Consider the following 19643-nt stretch of genomic DNA (forward strand, 5'->3'; position numbering starts at 1 on the left):
GACGGTGTTTCACCATGTTGGCCAGGCTGGTCTGGAACTCCTGACCTCATGGTCTGCCTGCCTCGGCCTACCAAAGTGCCCAGATGCATTAAAGTGAACTTCCTACTATCATTTGCCTATAGATGGTGGAAATACCAGAGCTCCTGATTCTCTCCTGTAGTACTTTTGTCACCGTACATTACTGCTTCTTGTAATTAAAGCTTTTTATTGCAAACATTCACAATATTTTATAATACCACATGTGGATTACTATATACATATGTGTGTGTATATATATATATGGATTTAGAATATCTATATTAATGCCATTAATTGAACATTTTTTATATGACTGGCACTAAAAATGTTTCTTTATGAATTTCTTTATGAGTCTCTTCTGGTGTACAATGAAACTATTATTTTAGTTTTACCTGATCCATAAGACTTTGTGAAAATGTTTTTGGTACAAATATTGTTTATTTTTAGGCACTTGTAAATCTGTTGAAATGACAGTGGTATTTTAAAATAGATACTTTAAATTCTCTTTCTTCCATTCTGGGCATTCCCTGCGTCTATGGTTTAAGCCAAACCCAAAATAAATATTTTAGTTTGTTCTATTAAGATTCAACTTGTAAAAGAAAAAAAAAAGACAATATAAGTTATACAGTTAATATAATTTAAACTTATTAGACTACTGGGAAAAAATTCTAATTTTGAAGACTATTAAATGGGAACATTTTTAATCTTTAGGCCCCAGAAGTCAGTCTTACCGACATTAAGAAATAAATGTACATAGATGATTTTTTTAGGGCTGAATGACAAACATGACGTCAGCTAACCTCGATCATTTTGGTTGTCTAAATACAGACTATAACAAAATTGATTTGATTCCTTAATTATAACTTATTGAAAGGGCAGTTACAAATTTCACTTATTTTTGCTATGGTCACTAAAGCACAAACATTTTTGTGCTCAAATATCAACCTATCAATAGCTACCAACTGTAAAACCAGTCTTTAGTTTTTCAAAGTCAAAATAATTAACTTGAAATATATTTCATTGTCAAATAAGTTGTAAAACAATTATTTCAAACAAATCCAAAACTTATTTTTATTTATAGAAACAAGCCAACACACAGTAAAACTGAGGAAATACAATAGATTTTTCAATATAATACCACAAGCCATTTTTTCTGTAAGGGACAAAATATTAGATACTATCACAAAACAGTTTATCACTCATTCAAAATAAGAATCATTCAGTTGCCCCAGGAAAAAACACACTGAAATTATTTTACATAGCATAATAAGCTAGAGGATATAGAACATTTGAAAAACAGTTCCAAAAAATGGAATACTAAAGATGCAACATTAATTCTTAGTACATTTGTTATGGTAATGAATTAAAGCATTATAGAATATATTCAAGTCAGAAATCCTGTAGTATGAAGACATACCTTCATATGTGAAAATATTATTTTATATTAATAATAATTATTCTGGTATTTATATCAGATTTATCATCAGATTTTCTTTCCTGAATTTATTAATAATTTGACCATGGAACACAAAAATATTTCATTCATTCTATAATACTTGTTTTAATTATTATTTAGAACATAAATCAATGTAAAAATGTGGGTATATACATACAAAAATACATAAAACTAAAAAGCAAAAAAATGGCATTTAACATTTAGCCATAATAATATATGACATACTACAGGTCACATGTACATTTTCATTCATGACAACTTAGTATGCCTAATACTTATGTTAAAACAATATTCTTAAAATGCTTATGTATACAATGGAATCTTAAAATGTGTGTGATTCGAACCATTTACACTGTCTTAAGCACTCAAAAGAAAGCAACTTTCTTCTGAATAGTTCCTAAATTTTGGCTCAAATTGGCTGAGGTCCAATTCTAATGGAGAATCATTCTCTAATACTTACTGTCCTACGTTACTTATGATTCCAAATGTTGTCAACAATACTGAGTGGTACCAAAAGGGCTGGATGGAGGGGGTGGGCAGGGATACAGTGGCTGCTTCTGCATTTCCAGAACTAGCATCCCAGACAGCCCTGTCCTGGGCTTACTCTAAATAAAGCTATTGCCTCCAATATGAATATCCATAAGGCTCCAATTAACATGGGTTTGTCTAACCTCTGATATTTGGGGTGAAGGATTAGGTTTAATTTCTCCCTAGTTGGCATCTAACTAAATTTTAGGTAGAGTCAAACTCTGAAGCCATAATTTAACACTCCAAAAGTCCAATTAAGTTACAAAAACATAGGCTTTAGAGTCCGAAAACATCAAACTTTACCCTAATTGGGTTTCTTGTGTAATAACAGATGAAAGTTGTTTCTTAATCATTAGTGGTTGTCCATTCTAGAAACTGTAATAAACTTGGCAGAGTCCTGTGTATTATTAAGACTGCTTAGTATTTTTTCTCTGAAACCATACCCTTCCTTAATCATGGCATAAGACTTCTTTGATGATGATGGAAATTCTATATGTAAAACAAGTATATAATTAATCCAAGAATTTCACTGATTTCCTTCACAATTGTGTTCCAAATGAAATTTCAAAATAAAAGCCAAGTAGTTTTACACTTTAGAATACATCCTCCAAAATTAACCCATTAAGCACTTAATAATGCACTCTAAATTGTTTCTTTACCATCATCAGTTAATATTGATCAAATGCCCAATTGATTAGTTTCTCCCTACTGATGGACATTTTTTATGTATCGCATTCCTAATACCCACATAGAGGCATTAAAATTGTGTACTTGCAGGATCTTCCCACTGTTAACTGTGAAAAATAAAATAAGGTGCTGCAACACATTTTTTGCTTGACTGTCAGCTGTTATTTGGCATAATATCTCAGGTCTTCTCTTTGGTCAAGAAAAGGAAAACTTCCCTTCCCGGAATACTTTTTCAGTTTCTCTTCTTCTGAAACAGACAGGCAGGTAGGTTCCTTCCAATCTGAAATATTGTTTTGAGATATGTGACTTCCATTTCTGGGTACATAACATTGGGAAAATTTAGCAACCAGACAGATGAAACTTCTCAGCCTAAACCGCAGAGAATAAGACCACGTATTTGCCTAGTGCAGAACTAGGACCCAGATCTCATGTTTCCCCAGCCCATTTTCTACTATCTCATATCCCAATACATTTAAGAGGAGAAAATACAACTGGGTAGAGTGATATGCACTTTTTTTGTGAGCTGTTCTCAGAAATAACATTCAAATTGAATTGTTTTGCTTGGGGGTACATATCAACATTTTGAAGCAAGATCTATAGGTTCTGAGGTTCTTACTTTGGAAATAGATTTAGAAAAAAATGGGTTCATCTTAGTTCCAAACCAAAAAGCTTTAGTTTTTGAACTATCAAAAAGTTGTCAAAAGGACTGACAGTCTTCGAGTGCCGGGTTACTGAGATGCTACTCTAACTCAAAAAATGAATTAATTAATTTAGTTATGGCTTATATTGGACAGTACCCTTTAAGAGACATATTTGTTATTTTTAGAAAGAAGAATTTGAAAACCTAGGGAGCCCCTAGGTTTATAATCTCCATAAAGCATTTGGAAACATGTTTTTAGGCCTATCAATACAAGGAGCCTAAGGGCTGAGAATTTCAAAAGGCAGAAGAATGAAGAGGAGTGAAGTTATCGCTTCCAGGTTCTCACAGTGCTATCCAGTTCTCATTTTCTTATCTACAAAGGTAAAAAAAGAAACTCAATAATACTATTAAAACCATGCTGGCCAACATGGTGAAACCCCGTCTCTACTAAAAATATAAAAATTAGCTGGTTGTGGTGGCACACGCATATAGTCCCAGCTACTCGGAGGCTGAGGCAGGAGAATCGCTTGAACCCAGGAGGCAGAGGTTGCAGTGAGCCGAGATCACGCCACTGCACTCCAGCCTGGCAAAAGAGCAAGACTCTGTTTCAAAAAAAAAAAAAAGCAACTATTACTTCCTCTTAAGGATGCAAAATATTTATGATGTATCTTCAAATCATTGCATGATCTCTAAGAAGAAGAAGCAGCCAGACAAAATAGCTAGGAAAAAAATCAGAGTTCCATTAATGAAAAATGTAATAACAACAGCAAAGTAGTGTAATTGGTCTCTGTTTAAAAATGGAAAAAACTGATGCTTGTGGGTGGGTTTGATCTACCTGCATTCAAAGAAAAGCAAGTTCTGTCTTTAAATTGGAAAACTTTAGTCAAGCAGGAGAAGTCAAGCTGAGTGGTCCCTGGAAATGTTGTCCAATGAATCAGCAGACTATATTTAAATTTTAGGATTTTATATCCCAGCCATGAAACGAACCAATTCTAGTTAATGAAAAATAAACTGGAAAACATCTGTGCAATTTTGCAGATCCCAAGACTATAATAAAAGCAACTGCTAGCATGTGTTTACTATTTCTGAAGCTCTTTTAACATATTTGATTTCATTTAGTCCTTACAACAACCCTGTGAGGTAAGTGTTATCAACCCCATGGTAAGTCAAGGAAACAGAGGCTTTATACGTGTTTAAGAAACTTGCCTAAAGTCGTGGATTTAATAATGAAGGAAGCCAGTCTGGGCACAGAGCAGTTCGCTTTCCATCTGTCACCCATGTCCCAACCCTGTCTCATCTCTGCTTTGCAACTGTTAGATGAGTGAGAGATTGGAAAGACAAAGCTATTTTTAATTAAACATGTTGGGACACTTTATATCCTGAGTCACTCTTTAGGATACTCATATTATGAATCTGAATTCCCCAAACATGAAGATAATGATCTTGTTAATATCCAGCATAGCACAGGATACCCTTGTAACACTGATCAAAATATGTTTACAATGTCCAAGAGAAAGTCCAGAGTACCTTAAGCAATCCTTTTCTACTCTTTTAATAAAATTTGGCTTTCCTTATACAAATCTGACTTTAAAACAACCTCGCAGTGGGGGAAAAAAGATATTTTTGGCCAGTCAACATTTCCTCTCACCTTCAGCATCTCAGTTTTCATGCTTTTCTTGACCAATAATATGTGAGGAACCACAAGGAGGCCACTGCCAGTTATAAAGTTACCGTTTTGAAATGCAAGGTGATTGATAGCTTCTAATAGAACTCTAAACTGGCCACAATGAGCAGGAGCTCATTACACCCCAGGCACTTGTACTCCTAGGAGGTACCATCCCATGTCCAGGACACTGTTTAAGGCTGCATTTTCTGATGCACAAATTAATTTTATTGGATGAAAACATAATTTCTCTGAAGTTTTCTCTGAATACTAAGGCTGATGATGAGCTCTCTTTGTTCAGAAATAGTGCCGCACATTATGTGACTTTTAAACCAGTCAAGTCTTACTTATGTTAGAAATGAAAATAAAAGAAACCAACAACAAAATATAAAGCTAGGGTGGTTATGATTTTTCCTTTAAAAATATAACTTCTGTTGTATTTCTGGGAATTAGACCTGCATATTTTAGTACAGCATGTTTCCATTAATATTCCATACAAAATAACGTCTAGCTTTTGGTAGCAATGTGAAAATGCAACTAGAAACACAGTCTTGTACCCAATGAACTGATTTATGGTTATATTAATAAAGCGCATTTGTTCTTGTGATTTCTAGCTCAATTCAGCTAATGGGCCAAAAAGTCAATCACAAGAATCAAGTTGCATGAACGCAAGGCTCAAGTTGAAACAGGAATGAATTTCATGGACTTGGAAGATTTAGGCGAGTCCTTCCACATACCCGTACTGTTTGTTGGGCTTCGATTGTTAGAATAAAAAGTCTGTCTTCTGCTCATACTGTCAGTATCTTCTTTGTTGAATGTTTCCTTCATGTTTTGGCAGCATGGGAAGCTTTGAACACAGTCTTGAAGGAGATGGCCACTAAAAAACATGTATATCCAGGGATTACAGCAGCTATTCAACGAACCCAGTAATGCAGTGATGGTGATGGTAGGGTTTTCCGATTCTGCATGAAAAATATAAAGGGAAATCATGTAATGTAACTGAACCATGGATAAACTCATTTTTCTATTAACTAATTAAAAAGGCAAAACCTTCTGGATTGTCATAGAAAATGAACTATTTTGTTTATCAATCAGGGAAATGTTTGAAAATTGCTTGACTATAAAATATTTTTGTAAGCAAGATGCCTTAAAATTAATTCAAGTGTTTTTAAAACACTATCAAAATATTTAAATAGAATGAGTGGGAATTTTATGAGGTTAAGACTATTAAATAATTCATTTAAAAAATCTCTATCTTCTGTATTCGAACTAGCATGTGCTAATGACACAGCAGTTACACAATGGCTACAATTGTAATGAAATTTTAAGATAATTTTAAATAACCATGTATACCAAATTGTATTTATCCTAATAACTCAGGAAAAAATATTGCATTAGGGATCAAGTTTAGTAGTTTTAAATATTCTTGTAATATGAAAACTATACAGAAGAAGTCCCTGGATGATATAAGCTTTAGTTGTTTTTCTTTGGTTAGAAATTTGATTTGATTTGAAAAGAAAACCATCTGTGATTGTGGTTCAAACAAATTATATTAAGAAGAACAGCAGAATTAGGAAATTCCAACAAGATTCTAAAATATTTTATGATAATTAGCACTGGTAAACTGCATACATATTATAACCTTTCACAGTGGAGCTACTGTGCTGATAATATACCTTTTCTAAAAATAAGAATAATCAATAAACACTGACTTTTCCTTGATTATTAAATATAAACTTGGATCTTCTCACTCTTGTTATGCCAGAAAACAATTACAGGGTATTATTTAATCATACTTAGTGCTAAGATGCTGCTATCAAAGGTGATCAGGGGCCATGGGTAAAATGGTATTCACAAAGAATGAAAATCACCAACATATCTATGCACAATTGAAGTTTGTATTACTTGAGTGTAAATTCTGCTAAAGCAATAATTAGACTGAATTTCTTTATTTGATGGACAATATTAAGGGGCTTCTAAGATCAAGCAAGATAAGAAATAGTAAACCAAAAATAAAGTGTTTATATTGTATTTTTCATTATCGCTAGTATTAGTCAGTAAGAATATTTAAGTTAAATTCATACTGAAATGTTTTATTTGCAAATATAACTTCCAAAGCATATTACAAACCTCCCCTACTCCACTTCCAAAAAGCAAAAGGAGACAGCTACTCCCAGATACCTATTTCCTGTTACCAGAAACATTCTGGTAACAACTGTACCATTGAATTTATTTGGTTTGAGTTCCAACAAGCATTGGAATTTATTTGAGTTTTTGTCTTTACTGGAAGAAAATATTTTCAAGATGCAAAATTAAATAATTTTTTTTGCAAGTCACTGTGAAGTTAGTTTTTCTAGTTTGGGAAGGAATTAAAATCAAACACAATAGTAGGTGTAGAGAACATTACCAGTAAACTACTGTAAGAGTTGGGTGGAGAGATGTAGAGCCGTGTGGTCAAATGAGTGGTGAAAGACTAATGAATTAGTCTAATGAATTTAGTTTATCAATAATTCTGCTTTGAAATACCAAGAAAAAAGTGTTAATCATTGTTAGAAAAAAATAAATAGATTATAACGAGAAAGGAACATTATTAGCTAAATGCCAAATTGGAATTACTCACCTTCTAAAGAATTTTTCTCCAGCTTTCTTTAGAAATATATATCTGTTTCTATCCTTGCCCCTGAGGCATTTCTACACATTTTTAAAATTAATTGTCATACTTTTCACAATCCAAAAAAAGCAGTTGTGACAGTAAAAATATTTCCCTGAATCCAACAGACCTGAAATGGTGTTAATACAGTAGCTAGTGATTTAGCAAAAGTCATTATTCGGCTTTGTAGTTGCTTGGCCGATTCTAGGACACAGTTTCTGGAATTGTGGTCTTAGGATCATTGCACACTACAAATGCAGAGTCCTGAGCCACATACCAGATTCCAGACATTCTTAATTAGAATGTCTGCATGGGGAATCCAGGAATATGCTTTTTTTTTTTTTAAACAGTGTTCCTCCAAGGTGCGACTCTTATGTACACATAGAAGTATAAAAACTACTGCCCTAGAAGATACTGTGAAGAAAATTGCTAGATTCTTTTTCTCTCTCTCTCTCTCTCTCTCACACACACACACACACACACACACACACACACACTCCTATCCCTGCACTTTCCTCTATTTTCCCGGCACGTACCGGTCCAGACGGACTTGGGATCCCAGACAGACCACATCTGGATGATGAAGAAAGGCGCCCAGCAGACGATGTAAGCCGTCACGATCACAAAAGTCATCTTCACCGTGCGGATCTTGGCCCGGGAAATGGACTTCACGCTGCTGACACAGGGTGCGAGCAGGAACCCTTTTTGGAAGGCGGCACCCGCTTGCTCTGCACCCTTGCTCTGGCGCGACGCCGTCTTCCCGCGGACGTTGCGCCAGATGTTGTAGCAGATGAAGCCGTAGCAGGTACCCAAGATGACCACGGGCGCCACGAAGATGCCGCCCGTCATCCAGGTCACGTAGGCACGAGAACCCCAGGGCTGGATGAAGGTGGCCCAGCAGTCGCGGGCCTTGGTGACATTGTTCACTTCGATCATGGAGAAGACGAAGTACTGCGGCGTGCTTAGCACGAAGCTCAGCACCCAGGCAGCCGCGATCATGAGGCGCGAGCGGCGCGCGGGCTGTTGCAGAGTCTTAAGCGGGTGGCACACGGCGATGTAGCGGTCGGCTGTCATGACTACCAGCATGTAGGCCGACGCGAACATGCCGAACACCTGCAGGTGCTTCACCACACGGCACAGCCAGTCGGGGCCGCGGAAGCGGTAGGTGATGTCCCAGCACATTTGCGGCAGCACCTGGAAGAATGCCACGGCCAGGTCGGCCAGGCTGAGGTGTCGGATGAAGAGGTGCATGCGGGACGTCTTGCGCGGCGTCCGGTGCAGAGCCAGCAGTACGCTGCTGTTGCCTAGCACGGCCACCGCGAAAGTCACCGCCAGCACGGCGATCTCCAGTTTGGCCAGTTCCTCGTTGCGCACGTCCTTCGGCGGGCCGTTGCCTTCCCCGAGGGCTTCGGCCTCCCGGCTCGTGTTGCCAGCGCCGGTGGCCAGAGGCCACCAAGGGCTGGAGTTGCCCGAGGGCCCCGCGTCGGGACCGGCCGAGAGACGCATGCTGTCCATGCAGCTCCTACTCGGCCCTCTTCGGAGCTCCAGCCCTCGCGGGCCGCTCCCTCCCCGTCTCGGAGGACTTGGGCTCCTCGTCCGAAGCGCACCGTCTTTGGCGCGCTCGCAGCTTGCCGGGCTCTGCGATCCCTCCAGTGGGCGTCTCCCGGAGCAGCGTCCCGCCTGCCCACTAAGCAGCTCTCAGCAGGGTGAGCAGGCCCCTTTCCCTGCTCTGCCTTTTTTCAACTTCGGCGACGTCGGGAAAGTGAGCTCCGAGCTTCCGGAAGCACTGGGTTCCCAACTCAAGTATTTATGCGGTGCCTGTTTCCTTGGGACGCGCTCCCTCCCGCGTATTGCCGGAAGACTGCTGGTTGCCTACTCCCCGCTCCCTGGAGTTTTTTATTTTCATTTTTTCCTCTCCCTACGTCGGTGTTTGTCCTCTTTGCATCACTGTTGAGGGGGTGGAGCTGGGAGACTCGCAGATTCCTCCGCACAGTAGGTGGGATCGTGGCGCTTTCCCGCTTTTCCCTTCCAAAACTTGGACAACTGGACGCGTCATGCCTTTTCTGGGCTCATAGCCGTTTCCACAAGCTTCCCTCACTAGCCTTCCTCGCTAGCCTCCTTAACCATGCATTTGACTTCAACAGGCACGCTAAGAGCGGTACCTGGAAACCTCCAGTCCACGCACCGGCGTCCACGCATTTAGCTCCTGCACCTGAACCTGGCTCTCGACCTCACCTCCTCCAGTCCGGGTTTCTTCCTTCTCGCCGAGCTCACCCGTGCAGCTAGTCTGGCAAATTTTATTCCCCAGGCAGATTTTCCCGGGGCAAACATTTCTCCCTGCTCGTGACTTAAAGAGCTATCTCTTCCTAGTAACGTCTTCGATGCATGCTATTTATTACCCTATGTTTGCGACGGGAAGAACGCACTCATCACTTTGCAGCCCCCGTGGCTGCTGTGCCTGTATTCACAGCGGGGTTTGGGGGGAGTGTCTCCTGGTTTTCTCTGTGGAGACTAGGGACTTAAGGAGTTTTCTCTAGATTTCTGGGGTTTTCTGCGGGAAAAGCCCGATTCCCACAGCGGGGATGGCGGAAATTTGGCCGCAGTAGTCCGTGGGGACCATCTGGTTACTACTGAGTCGTGGGGACATCTTTTTGGGTGGACAAAGAGCAGCTGCCGGACAGCGGCCACCCAGGCAGTGCTGTCCAGGGCAAGGGACAGAAAACCCGCCCGGCTCCTGTGCTCAGGAGTGAGAAAGAGGAAATCTCAAGAGAGGAAAGAGGCCCTGGGAAGGAGGAGAAACAACCACCTACCTATTAATCCCTTAATCTGATCAGCTGGAGCCCCTCTGCAGGGCGGGAGGGAGGCAGAAATGCGGTCTCCCTCAGCTCTGTTTTAACGTTGGTGAAGATATGCCTCGACGGACAGCAAGGGGGAGCTGTTTTCAGGCAATTTTACAAAGAAGGAAGAAAGGAAGCCGTTTCTGCAAGTTATCTACTATGTAGATGCAGGAGCATGACTTTGTTGGTCAGAACGTTTCTGTATTGTGGCCGCGGTATAAATTTGATTGCCTCAGAAAAATATCACCCTCTGTGAAACGTAGGCAAAAAAATGCAAAAGATTTTATTCATTGCAGTTCTCAGTAATAATTCCATGTTACTATCCAGTTCATTCATGCAGAGTTGTCACGTTAAGATGCTGGACTTGAAATCTGGAGTCCTGCTTCCTGTGGCTAGATAATCCTGGGTCTGTGCGTCTTATAAATGGAAATGAAAGGACCTGCCTTTCCTGTTGTCGAGTCATCGGGAAGATCAAGTAAGACAATGTTCTGTATGGGGGAAATGCTCTAAAAACTGAAAGCTGTGTTGTGTTGGTTCATTTTCTCCAAGATATCCAGCAGGCAGAAGACTGAAATGGTTCAGGGATGGAAGGTAATAGGCCAAAGGTTTCCAGACCACCTGTCTGGAAAAAATCCTTCAAGCAATTAGGTAATAGTCACTGACTCAGAGAATTGACTTTCTTTTAAGTCACAAATTACACTATTAGTGCTCCTGATGAGAAAGAATGTTGACTGAACCTAGTGTCTGGGTATTGCAAAAGTGGTCTGTTGGCCACAGCCTAGTAATTTTGTGGCTCTTGGCCCTACACACTTGAGCTTTTAGGTTTTTTTCAGGAGAGGAAATCTGCAATACAGGCTCACCAATATCTCTGTGGAGGTTCTTATTCCAGGAGATAGGGTGGTGGCATCTCAGGAAATCATCTGTGTCAGACAATCTGATCCAATTGTAAAACTATATCCAATTATCCAAATTATAAAAATAATCTCTCAAGTTATGTTGGTGGATACAATTGGAAGATATTATTGTTCAGTGACAACAGTACCAATTATCCATATATATCAAATGTATATATGCTTGATATATAGATGTATGTTTATATGTATGCATCTGGCCGTTCTATGTATCATGTATCAATCAATTATCTATCTATCTATCTATCTATCTATCTATCTATCTATCTATTTATCTATCTATTTATCTGTCTATCTATCATCCATCTATCTGTCTCTCACTGGTTGTGCTGGATGTCATGGGGCCTGGAAAGCAGGAAAAAAAAATGTTCATTGCAGATTGTAGAACCAGTCCCTTTTTTTTTTAACCCATATAGTTTTAAACATGTTTTTGACTTAATTTAACTGGTTTTATATACAAAGGAAAGCAGGACTATTACAATATAGACTCACTACTCATATGCCTCACTGGACCTGCTATTAAAGTTACCCCATAGAGAGTAAAATAATTGTGGTCTTAAAATATGAAAAAGAAAACACCACAGACAATATTTTATGTGGCACCTTGTGCTTTTTCTTAGAGCAATTTACATTTTCTCTGTACTTTTTGTATTATTAAGACTTACCTTTTCCCTCTTACTCTTTGTAGATTTCAGTTAACAAATTTTAGGGGTGAAATAATGAAAAAAATAAGGAAGTTGTGCATACATATCCTGGAATAATCATTCTCTTTCATTTACCAATCTTCTTTTCTCTCACTTCGTAATTCCAGATATTTGAGAAGTACTTCAGTTCATGGAAGCAGCTATCTCCTTCACTTACTAGCAGTAAGACTTTGTTTTCATCTTCGAGTTTCAAATTCTTCATCTGTAAAATCTTGGTGATTAAACACAATGCAGTTGCTGCAAGGATTATATAAACGGTTGTTTAAATTTCTGCCATTTTATCGGTGTTCAAAACATTTTCTTTTTTTCATACATGTAAATCCTCCAAATTACCTGCTATTTTACCATTAATGTTTTCCCTTCCAATTAAAGCAACATATTCCCAATTTACATATGTGCAGTGAGAAGAGTTTTGTGGTTAAATATGTTGGAGAAGTGCTGTGTATGCATCCCACCCTCTCCTGGTGATTTATACATAAAAAGGACCTGAGAAACTTCAGAAAAGAAACTTACTTAACCTTGTTCATCAAAGTTTTCCAAGGTTATTTTACCATGGAAACCCCCCATTGTTTTACTTTCCCCATGGAATGGTGATGAACATGTCACAGGAGAAGGTGACAGAGCAGGAGCATCACCATCCTGCCATTTTAAAGTTCATCTTGATCAAAAACCACCTAAATCCAAAGGGCATCAGCCTAATGGCTAAGGCCAGAATGACCATGAGCCACAAATAACATCTCTTACCAGAAACATTCCAAACCCCTCCCTGACCAGAGACATGTCAGCCCCAAGATAACCTCCCCTCCAACCAGATACATTCCAACCCTGCAATTGACTTCTCCCTTATACAGAAACGTTCCATGCTGGTGATAAGTTCTCTTACCCTTAAACCAATAAATACTCTTAGTCTGTAAGACAGAATGCTCCTGACTGAAATTGGCCAGAAGCCCCTCTCAGGTTTATTCTCCAAAATAAACCCGTCTTTGACTGTTGAGCCACTTTTTGTGTTTCTTTGCATATTTGATTGCTTCTTCTGCCCTATTGTTTAAGCAAAAATGCAGATTCACTGAGCCAGACTAAGGCATAAGTGACTATTCCTCTACCCTCTTCACATGTAAATTATCTATTCAGTGAAAGACTAAAGACTCAAAAAAACACAACCATTTGTCTCTTATCTATCTATGACCTGAAACCTCCCACTTTGAGTTGTCCCACATTTCCAGATTGAACCAATGTACATCTCACATATATTAATTGATGTCTTATGTCTCCCTAAAATGTATAAAACCAAGCTGTACCCTGACCACCTTGGGGACGTGTCATCAGGACTTTGTTAGGTTGTGTCATGGGAGTGTCCTTAACCTTGGCAAAAATAAACTTTCTAAATTGATTGAGACCTGTCTCAGATGCTTTGGGTTCACAAAGACTAGGAGATCCTGTAGGATCTGCACTGGTTATTATATATTTTTGGTTTCCTCTTTGTTAAACCAAGTACAGGGCAATCATAGTAGGAGTAGTAATAACAATGACACTAGTGACAATAATAATAGATAATATGAACACTTACTGACATTTGTTGCCTATACAATAGGTAAAGTCAATGGCATAGTGCATGATAGTCCAATGACCACAACACCAAGAAGGATTTAACAAGATTTTATGCAACAAGTAAGGAGGACACCGGGGATAGTTCCCAAAGCGGTATCTCCCCTAACAATGGTGAAAACAGGGCTTTTATTGGGCTGGTTAGCTCAGTCACTATATGTAGAGGTGGAATAAAGGCAGCACAGATGCAGATCATGCTTCCAAATACTGGCATGTTTAGAAAATGACAAATAAGCTCTTCCTCGGGTGGGGTTTTTAGTATGATAATGAGGAGAGTTTGCCAAAGTTCATCTCTAATCAGGCATCTCTGCATATGACCAGTTTTTTGTTTTGCTGGGGCTGAGCTTCTTCCTGGAACTTTTTGAGACAACACAAACTCAAGTTGTTGTTATGAATGGGTACTTTTTCACAGTGCATACCCCAAAACCCAGGAACCCTGGGTTACACATTGACTAAAGTTCTTACTTCATGAGCAAAGTGTTTTACATTCATTATTTCATATAATCTTTAAAATAATATTTACTATAAACTGTATAAGGACCAGTTATTATCCCATTTACAGATGAATAAAACAAGGATTACAGAGGTTAAGCAACTTAACCACAAGGCTGAGCCGGGATTCACACATAGCTCCATTTGAAGACAAGGCCTGGGTTCTCCCCTCCATACCCTGATGCCTCCCATACACATGGAAAGCACCTAACACATCTTTGTGGAACTAGTTAACAAATGTTGTAATAGAAACTTATTTTCAAGTACTGAATGAATATAAAATTCAGAAAATGCTTAGTGACTGGATAAATTAGAGAAGCGTTCTTGAAGAGCTGCCTTTGAGCAGCACTTAAATCTCTACAATATCCCCCTGAAAAAAGGGGGGTCAGTGTTTATATTTGGAAGGGACTTAAATGGTTCTAGTCTTTCTTCTGTCTTGGGAATCTGGTCAGGTAAGTGTATATGTGGCTTTAAAAGTTATCCAGGGAATGAGATTCTTTAACTACACACACACACACACACACACACACACACACACACACACAGAGAGAGAGAGAGAGAGAGAAAGAGAGAGAGAGAGAAAGAAAGTGAGAGTGTACTGGATTCTAAAAAGTGCTGCAAGTCAAGCATGAAAAAACATCAAGTCTTCATTATACTATTTACTCTATAGGGTAAAATTAAAAGCGAGAACAGTGTGCCTTTGAGCAGCACTTACATCTCTACAGGATCCCTCTGAAAAAGCGGGTCAGTGTGTATATGTGGAAGGGACTGAAATGGTTTTAGTCTTTCTTCTGCCTTGGGAATCCTGGTCAGGTAACTGCATATGTGGCTTTAAAAGTTATCCAGGGAATGAACTTCTTTAACTACACATACACACACACACACACACACACACACACACACACACACACAGAAAGAGGAGAGTGAGAGTGAGAGTGTATTGGATTCTAAAAAGTGCTGCAAGTCAAGCATGAAAAAACACCAGGTCTTCATTATACTATTTACTCTATAGGGTAAAATTAAAAAGTGAGAACAGCGTTTTGTCTGACATAGAGTTTTATTTTCTTATCTCCTAATACGGGCTTGCATGTATGAGTGCAGAGCTAGGACATTAAAGAGAGGCTACCATGCTCAACAAAATCTTAAGTATTCTGATTTTTGTTGATGAAATATTAGAATCTCATTACTTCTTAAAACAAACAAACTCATTCCTAAGTCAGCCATTACAGTATTAGTAGAAAAATCACTGCAGAGAAAACCATTCCTAAAATCAGTATTATTTATATGTTCAGAAAATCAGTTTGCTTTTAAAATTACATGGTTGATTTAATTTAAATGGCTTTTTAAAATTTAAAATCATTTAAATGGTTGAGTTTAAGACTTTTGCTCCTAATGAATTCATATTCATTTGGGCGTTCTGCATCTTCATGGTCAGCAGTTTTGCTATTCTGTCTAAATTTGATGATCATCAAGACTCATTCTTTCAGCATGCTGGCAACATTGAGACTACCTCTGTGTATTCATTAATTTGTTTTTCACGAGTGAAAAGGTTTGCATTGTTTGAAGGGTGCTGAACAATAGTTGTGATACTATAATTTTTTGTTTATCTGCTGTGAATACTATTTATTAGAATTTTTTAATACTTATTTGCCTCTTTTTCTTTAGGTTTGACAGGGATTAGTTTTTAAAAAATATATTCTTTTTTGTTTTGTTTTTAGGCATATTTAATTTAATTTCAGTAATCAATTTATTTTTGACACAAGGTCTCACTCTGTCACCCATGCTGGAGTGCAGTGGCGTGATCACAGCACTGCAGTCTCAACCTCTCCAGGCTCAGGTGATCCTCCCACCTCAGCCTCCCAAGTAGCTTGGACTACAGGCACATGACACTGTGCCTGGCTAATTTTTGTATTTTTTGTAGAGACAGGGTTTCACCATGTTGCCCAGGCTGGTGTCAAACTCCTGGGCTAAAGTGATCCATCCACCTTGGCCTCTCAAAGTACTGGGATTACAGGTATGAGCCACTGTGCCTGGCTAGGCATATTTTAATGATGTGTAAACTTCTTAATGAACACTATCACATAATCAGATTATGCATTGGTTAACCTTTATCAGGAAAATGCAAAATATAAGAGTAAAACCACAAACTGCCAAGTTTGAAGCAACATATTCTGTTTCTATTCTTTACTCCACTCCTATGCCACACCATCTGTCACCTTACATACTTGCAAGGTGCTTCAAAGTTTTTCAAAAGCCTTTTTACCTATCTCCAGTAATATGGAATATGTTGCATTTTATTTTCTGTTAGGATTCTATGGTGATGATTATATATTTATAACTAACTTATATGTAGAAAAAGCAGACGTGTTACCTGAGAAGAGGTTCGATCCATTGGATTGCAACCTCAATGTACATGAGAAAGTTTCTAAGATTAAATTTCTCTGAATATATTTAAAGTATGGACATGAAATGGAATAGGCTTGAAATATTTAGGGCTTTACCTCAGTGTTCCTGAACAGACTTTTACCTGGAAATGTTCTTTGATTACCTGGTAAGTCAACAGGAAGAAATAACAAGAAAGATGTCATCATTGCTGTTTCCTAAGTACTTGCAATCAGATGGATGGCCGGTGCTCCTTATTCATGTCTACATTGAAGACGCTATTAAAAGGGAAGAATTAATATGTAACTGATGTTCAGAGAAGGCTTTCCAGAATCTCTGTTTAACCTTGTATTTGAATAGCTAGCCCATCTGCTCAACAATTTAACTCTTCCTTCAATGATGATCTCTCACTGCCAGGCAAGCATTTTAGAAAAATGCTTTACACAATTAAATTCTGTATGGATTTATTTTATCATAATGGAATGATAACTTCACGTACTCAGCCATAGATTTGGCAGAAAAATCTAGAATATGTTTCAACATTACTTTTACTACAGTTATGAATAAGGCAAGGAAAAAAATGAATCTATATGCATTCACTTATGATAAAATAACTACATATTTTACTACTTAGAACAATATTATTTTAATTTTAAAATGTTTCATTCTAAGGCCAGGCACAGTGGCTCACGCCTGTTATCCCAGCACTTTGGGAGGCCGAGGTGGGCAGATCACCTCAGATTAGGAGTTCAAGACCAGCCTGGCCAAAATGGTGAAACCCCGTCTCTAAAAAATATACAAAAATTAGCCAGGTGTGGTGGTGGGCACCTGTAATCCCACCTACATGGGAGGCTGAGGTACAAGAATTGCTTGAACCTGGGAGGTGGAGGTTGCAGTGAACCGAGATTGTGCCACTGCACTCTAGCCAGGGTGACAGAGCAAGACTCCCTCTCTAAATAAATAAATAAAATATTTCATTCTAGGCCTAGTATCCACAGGTAATCACATTTATGATATGCTTAAGTTTATAATCCTTTTTCACTGTGTGTATGTATGTGTATCTTTTATAAAACTAAAATTAGACATATTTTTTATTTTTCAATTGAGTAACATCATGTAAACATCTCTCCATGTCTTTAAATATTCTTTTACATCATTACTTTCATGGATTCATAGTTCTTTATCCTATTAATGTGCCTACTTTATTTTCTATTTTCTCCCCACCCCTTATTTTTGGAAAAATGTTGGCCTCCCAGCTTTTCCCCTTGTGTTTATACACATGCTGCTATAGATACCTCTTTATTCATATTCATATTTATTTCCTAAGGTTAAATTTCTGGAAGTGGAACTACTATGTCAAAGATTATGTAAAATTTTGATTTGGTTATCAAATCACTTATACACACACACACATTTTTAAAAATAGAGTCAGAGGCTTACTCTCTTGCTCAGGCTGGAGTGCACTGCCACGATCATGGCTCACTGCAACCTTGAACTCCTAGACTCAGGTGGTCCTCCCACCTTGGCCTCCCGAGTAGCTGAGACTACAGGTGTGTGACATAAAGCATGGCTGTTATTTTAAAAATGTTTTTAGAGAAAGCGTCTTGCTATGTTGCCAGGATGATCTTGAACTCCTGGCCTCAAGGGATCCATCCTCCTGGGCCTCCCAAAGTGCTGGGATCACAGGTTTGAGCCACCGTGCCCAGCCTATATATCCACACTAATGCCTAATCAGCAATAAATGAGATTGCTCATTTTCCACAGCTTCGTGAACACAGAATAGTCCCATTGAAAAGAAAATCTTTCCAAATTTGATAAATGAATAAGTATCTCATTGTTTTAATGTTTTTCATTAGAAATATTTCATCATTTTTGTCTCATTATTTACTTGATTAATAATGAGTTAAACATTTTCATAAATGTCTTATAACTTACAAACAGAATCTGGGAGTGCTGAATTGTGATAAAGGAACTGCTCAAGTTAGAAATATTACTTTTACTTCTCTTTGAGCTGTTATAAATTATACAGAAAAAATAATACATGGTATATATGGACCATAAGTAGCAGGAGCTGTAATCCAGGTTTTGCATACGTTATCTTATTTAATCCTCACGAATCTAATGAGATGGATTAACCACTATTTTACACATAAGGATATGGACCTCCGAGAGGTTAAATAAATTGCCCGAGAACACACAGCCGGTAGTGACTCTGCTCAGATGGCATATTTGGGTTTTCTTACTTCCAAGACTGTGCTCTTCCCTTCTACTAACTTGTTTCTGATAGAGTAACTCTTTCCACATTTGCTGTCTAGCTTGGTCTAGATAGAAAACATTTTTTTTCTACTGCCATAATTCTTGCCATGGCTGTTACAGAGTTCATTTGTCCTCATAATTGGACAGGGCTAAGGGGGCAAGAGGCTTTTGAATTTCAATGGTAACTCTTGACCATCTGAGGATCTCTTGAGATTCTGTTTCCTGGGTTTAAAAGAGCTTCCCTTTTCATCTCTTAACAATGTTGACAAATTAAAACCTGTTTTATCTGCTTCATGTGGACCAATTCAAGCTTCACCTTGCCTCCTGAGTTGACTGAGACTTTCAGTGGGAAAAACAATATTAGCCAGCTTAGTGTGGCAACTCTACCCCGACAAAACCTTATGAAATTGAAATCTTATTGTAAGCCTCATATTGCCTTTATAAAACTCCAGAATAAGGCCTCACTGGAGGATATCCTGGGTTCAGCAATTAGTTTTGGCAATAGAGTATACTCTAGGGCACAGTAATCACATAGGAAATAAAACTAGGAGTTTTTGGCTTTTTTAATGTTTTGTTGTATTACTTTGTTTTAATCAAACAAATATTTTATATTAGTTAAAATGTAATTTGCAAGATCAATGATGTGGCTTAGAAAAAAACAGAACTTCAGGTAACAGAAGCATCTTAATTATTGAAAGGAATCTGACTAAAACTACAATTAGACAGTTAAAAATAACAAATATTTTGAAATATAATTGTTTACAAACAAGTAAAAGAACAAACGGGATATATTTAACCCCAAAATGGCCTGAGA

At 38.2% G+C, this 19643-nt stretch overlaps 1 protein-coding gene across 1 annotated transcript; it reads right to left on the reverse strand.

Annotated features, from left to right (window-relative positions):
• Nucleotides 1-1075: 1075 nt before the first annotated feature.
• Nucleotides 1076-9599, reverse strand: AVPR1A (arginine vasopressin receptor 1A). The gene is made up of 2 exons (XM_054445019.2): nucleotides 8179-9599; nucleotides 1076-5954 (listed from the first exon to the last, which is right to left on the reverse strand). Exons 1-2 carry the CDS (start codon nucleotides 9155-9157, stop codon nucleotides 5668-5670), a joined length of 1266 nt encoding a protein of 421 aa, XP_054300994.1. The 5' UTR covers nucleotides 9158-9599; the 3' UTR covers nucleotides 1076-5667.
• Nucleotides 9600-19643: the final 10044 nt, after the last annotated feature.

Source organism: Pongo pygmaeus, chromosome 10 (assembly GCF_028885625.2).
Source record: "Pongo pygmaeus isolate AG05252 chromosome 10, NHGRI_mPonPyg2-v2.0_pri, whole genome shotgun sequence".
NCBI lineage: Eukaryota > Metazoa > Chordata > Mammalia > Primates > Hominidae > Pongo > Pongo pygmaeus.

Coding starts and splice junctions, on each gene's coding strand:
- AVPR1A (XM_054445019.2), bottom strand. CDS start 9,157: ATGGACAGCATGCGTCTCTCGGCCGGTCCCGACGCGGGGCCCTCGGGC. Junction 5,955..8,178: donor TCCCAAGTCCGTCTGGACCG/GTACGTGCCGGG, acceptor TTTTTCATGCAG/AATCGGAAAACCCTACCATC.